This window comes from Gavialis gangeticus, unplaced genomic scaffold (assembly GCF_001723915.1).
Source record: "Gavialis gangeticus isolate Ggan-Ray unplaced genomic scaffold, GavGan_comp1, whole genome shotgun sequence".
Taxonomy (NCBI): Eukaryota; Metazoa; Chordata; order Crocodylia; family Gavialidae; genus Gavialis; species Gavialis gangeticus.
This window is the reverse complement of record NW_017729024.1, coordinates 30,362,523-30,367,250: the sequence shown is the minus strand read 5'-3', so window position 1 is coordinate 30,367,250 and position 4,728 is coordinate 30,362,523. Positions and strand designations below refer to the sequence as shown.

General features: G+C 41.7%; 1 protein-coding gene across 2 annotated transcripts in view; it reads right to left on the bottom strand.

The window, feature by feature from the left end:
* Positions 1-1,425: 1,425 nt before the first annotated feature.
* Positions 1,426-4,728, bottom strand: part of AP3S1 (adaptor related protein complex 3 sigma 1 subunit) — a 50,633-nt gene continuing 47,330 nt past the window's right edge. For both annotated transcript variants that reach the window (XM_019516990.1, XM_019516989.1), the window contains one exon: positions 1,426-2,020. Coding sequence is in view for 1 of the 2 variants with exons in the window: in XM_019516989.1 (XP_019372534.1) it covers positions 1,892-2,020 (129 nt within the window). In the remaining variant the exon portion in view is untranslated. The remainder of the gene's footprint in view (positions 2,021-4,728) is intronic.

The window sequence follows — 4,728 nt, the reverse complement described above, 5'->3', positions numbered from 1 at the left end:
ACTACATAAATAGTATCAGCTGAACGCAATATTTTATTAATATTTACAATTTTAAAGCAATTTGGAAGCCTACCAGTTCTTCAATCATTATAATAAAATAAATTATATATACCTATACATTTTAGCATTTGATTTTGGGGTTTTTTTTAATCATAGCAAAATCAGAGCTCCTTCTGCTCCCTTCACTCTCCAGGACATGGGTAGAGCTGCAGCTGTTCTCCCCCACTGCTTTGTGGCGCTGAGCAACCCTGATATGCTGTTGCCCCTCACTCCTACCCCCCACAAGACCTGCCTGTGCCTCTCGCTCCAGACCCACATTCCTCCATCCCTGCTTGTGCCTTTGGCTCCTGACCCACAGTCCCCCACTCTCTGAGCCCTGTTAGTGGCCCTCACTCCCAAAGTGCATCTCCCTGGCCCTGCTGGTACCCCTCACTCCTGATCCACAGCCCCCTGGCTCTGCTTGTGCCCCTCAAGCCCATGCTCAGTCCCCTAACCACCCCCCAGCCCTGCTGATGCTCATCACTCCCAATCTACTGGCCCCCCACCCCCAGCCTGTGAGGAAGGGGTGGGTGTGTGGGGATGGGGGATGCAGGAAAGGCAATATGTCAGGGGAGTGGGGAGTATAGATGACATGTGGAGGGTGTAGAAGGGGACCCAAAAGGCAACACGTGGGAATGCTCATGCCCCCCCAGATTTGTGCGCCCAGAGCAGGGCATGAGGCTGCAGCCCGGCTGGACCAGCTAAAGGCAGGAACTGCCTCCACAGCCCAGCAGGTAGGACCTGGTGTGGAAGGGAGCGCTGCACCACCGTGGACACTGAAGTGAGGTGTGGCGGCAATTTGGATGTCTTCCTCCAGCTGCTGCTGGGCGGGCAGGGGGAGTTGCACCTTTGTGATGATTCCTGCACTGGGTTCTGCCCACTGGGCTGTGGAGGCAACTCCTGCCTGGAACTGATCTGGCCAGGCTGCAGCCCCGTGTCCCACTATGGATGCAGAAATCTGGGGGGCTCTTCACATACCCCCCCAACATATAGCCAGTGCCCCCCGCCCCAATAGACTTACCTACAGGGAGCTGTGGAAGCGGTTTTCCACCACACTGCCTGGCTGCCCCCTGCATGTGCGCACACACGTACACCTGGTATTCCCTGCCCCCTGCATCTCACTCCCCCAGCCCCAAACAGCCCATTGCAGACTGAAACACTGCCAGTCTGCAAGGGTGAACCTGTGGTTTCCTGGGTTTTTCTCCTTTAAAGGAGGAAAATCCATGGTTTTTTTTCCTTTAAAAAGGGGAAAATCTGGGTTTTGCCACATTTTTTCCATGGCAAACAGAAAACTCAGATCCCTGATTATGATAGTGTTATTTGTTATTGCTCAACAAATCAGATAAAGTTATTGATAAAAATAGATTTCACACAAACAAGCAGGTGTTTAGATGTCCAGGTCATTATGATTTTATTTAAAGAAAAAAGAAGTACAAGGTCTTCATGCAACATGTAGTTGGATCTTAAATCATCATGATAGCAAAAGTAGTTAAGGAAAACACTAAATACGGACCTTAGTGGACATACAAATAACTCAACATTATAGGTTATACAAAGTAGAGAACATCTTAAATACTTTCCCAAAATACTGCAGCAGCCAAGACATAGTGACATGCCTTACATGGGCATAGGAATGTAATTTAAAAATCACACAGAAACAATCCATTTCCTTTAAATTCATGGAGCAAGACGAAAGCAACATTCAACTTCACACACTGATTTTACACAGAATTTCTATACAGTACCTTCACTTATTGAAATAGCAAAATTTAGACATTTCCTTTATTTGGTAAATAATTATATGGTAAATCTCCATTACATGTTCTCCTTGATTTTACCTGGAGTAGTCATATTATTTAAAAGAGGGCAGGTTTGGCACTTTTATACTGATGTCACCAATATTAATATTTCTTGGGATCTCTGGAAGATTCATATTCTTTACAGCTGACACAGCCCGTGCTGGGGCTCCTGCTAAACCAGCCTGTATATAGAAGTAAAAAAAAAAAAAAAAAAAATACAACTCAGGTGAAGCCCATCACAACAATCACCACCACCACACAGAGAAGAGTTATGTTAAAATTACTTTCATGGTTATAAGATTAGAAAGATCAGATGACAGTTTCAGGTGGAATGAAATGAGTTATTTGGAGTACTAAACCGGGAAGTAGAAATGGTTCAAAACATTCTAATAAAATGGATACATGTTGTGCCAGCTTGATGAGAAATATGAAGGGAGGAAAAACCCAAACCGTATAATACGCAGATTGTAAAACAAATAGCATACGGTTACTTAAAGTCAATAGGCTGTCTCTGATTTTTTTTACTGATCCCAAAGAGAGTTGCTTATATGGCACACAACTTCAGTGGCTATATCTAGACTGCAAATTACCATGCTTTGTATCAGAACTTTAATCACACTGTTCTAACTTCAAGAATGCTATATCACCCCTAACCAGAAGTAGCACAGCATAGTACTGCTCAGTGGGCATGTCTACACTAGACACTTACTGTGCGGAAACCTAATAACACTGTGCAGTACCATGCCAGGCAAAAACCATGCTACTGCGCAGTGTTATTAGACTACTGCACTGTCAGTGTCAAAACCCATGTGCCGGCACTACCACACAGTAGCACAAGTTACTGTGCATTGAATTAGTACTTGGTTAACCAAGTACTAATTCAATGCACAGTAACTTGTGCTACTGTACAGTAGCACAAGTTACTGTGCATTGAATTAGTACTTGGTTAACCAAGTACTAAACTTAATGTCCAGTAACTAAGAAACATTAACGAACGTGTAGACATGCCCAGTGTCAATGTGCTCCCAGCACCACGTGGATATGGATGCACTACATCTTACTAGTAAAGGATGTGGGTGGTTGCACAGATGCAAGACAGCAGTGTGGTTGAGGGTGCTGCTGCTACATGTGCAGTTTGGACGTGGCCAATAATCCATCACAGACGCTGGAAATTTGTGAGCATAGAGACAGAAACATACCTTAATTTTACTGGCTGTGTCAAGTCAAACGTTACTTGTGTTTATTTTGCATTATTTTTTTCTGCTCTGGTATTTAATCAGTTGAAGCCATTAGTCTTTCTGCAAATCTATAAGGACATTTTGCAACTGATTTTAATTATGACTGCCTTTTGGACAAAACAGCTGAAAAGCCTGCATGCATGGATTTGTAATAGAAGTGCTGCCAAAAATAGTTTTCAAGACACCTAAAAGGGATATACAGAATCATCATCCACTGCCAGTTTCTAAATCTAGATGTTCCAGGTTGAAATAAATATATTATATTAAAATACTAATTAAAAGTAAGTTACTACTGTATTTACTCATGTGAAGAAAAACTAAAGCTTAAACAGTAATTTTCCGCTAAGTAAAATACTTCTTTGTGCATAAGGCCCAAATTAGCAACAAAATTCCCCAAATATATTTAGAATAACGTATGCATCATTATGTTAAGTTTGCAACACAAGAAACAGTTATACAAAATGTCTGGCTGTTCTTGCTGATATTAAGAGTTTGTAAAATGTTTTTAAAAGCAAAGCTACTTGAAAAGATAAAGTTTAGTATTACAAAAGGTGGAGAAAAGGCAATAACTTTTTATTTTAATGCTTAAGTTTATGCTTAATATAAAACACTTATTTTTTAAATTAATCCTTACATAGGCACTTTTCAAAACTGAATGATTTTACACAGCAGTAATCTGATATACTTTTACTTGGGGGGATTAAAATAATAGAAATAATATAAACAAACTGCAAGAAAAAAAATCTAGTAAGAGCACTTCAAAACAGGCAAAAGTTTAAAACTGCAAAAATGGAAGTTAAGTACCATCTTGTTAAGGATTCAGGATAAGTAAGTATATATTTACAGAGACTATCATTCTGAATGAACAACACAGCAAGATAAAAAGGAATAATAATCTGTTGGAGAAGCCTCCAATTATCAGATGCTCTTGTAATTATGCATTATTCAAAGCATAATGCATATTTATAATTTCAAAAGGAATTTTTAACAGTTGCAGAGCAAAAGTTAGGCTCAGGAGCATGTCTGACTGGGACTGGTATACAAAAATCATATTGCAATGCAGTATCCAGATTTTAAAATGGATTGAAGAATACATTTACCCTTTGCTGCTCTTTTATGAAGAATGAAATTGACACCAGGTTTTCATCCAACCCTATACAGATTATTTAGTAACAAAAAGATAACACTGCCTTATCAAAACAAGAGCCAGAACAACCAAAACTTGTAAAAGATCAAATTGCCAGTTCTGGTCCAGCCCCTTTATGTCAGGTATTAGGGTGAGAGAGCCATGAAAGACCTAGAATCTAGGGCTGTGCGAAGCTTCGGGTGCTGATAAGATTTGGCCTGATTCAGCAGCCAAATCTCTGAATCGAATCAGGGGACCAATTAAAAAGGTCCAAGCTGATCCAGAAAAGATTCGGAGAGCTTTTGCGATTTGGGCAGTCCCTGGCTGGCTGCAGCAGGGAGTTGGAGCTGGACTCCATACTGGTAAGTAGGGAGCAGGGGGGGAGCTGGAGGAAGGAGAAGGTATGTTTTGAAGAAAAAAAAGCCCAACACTCACCGGCTCCTGCCCAGTGGGGGGCAATCCCTGCTGCCCCCCACCATGTGGGGATTCTGCCACAAGGCCCCCCACCCCTGCCTGCTCTCCCAGC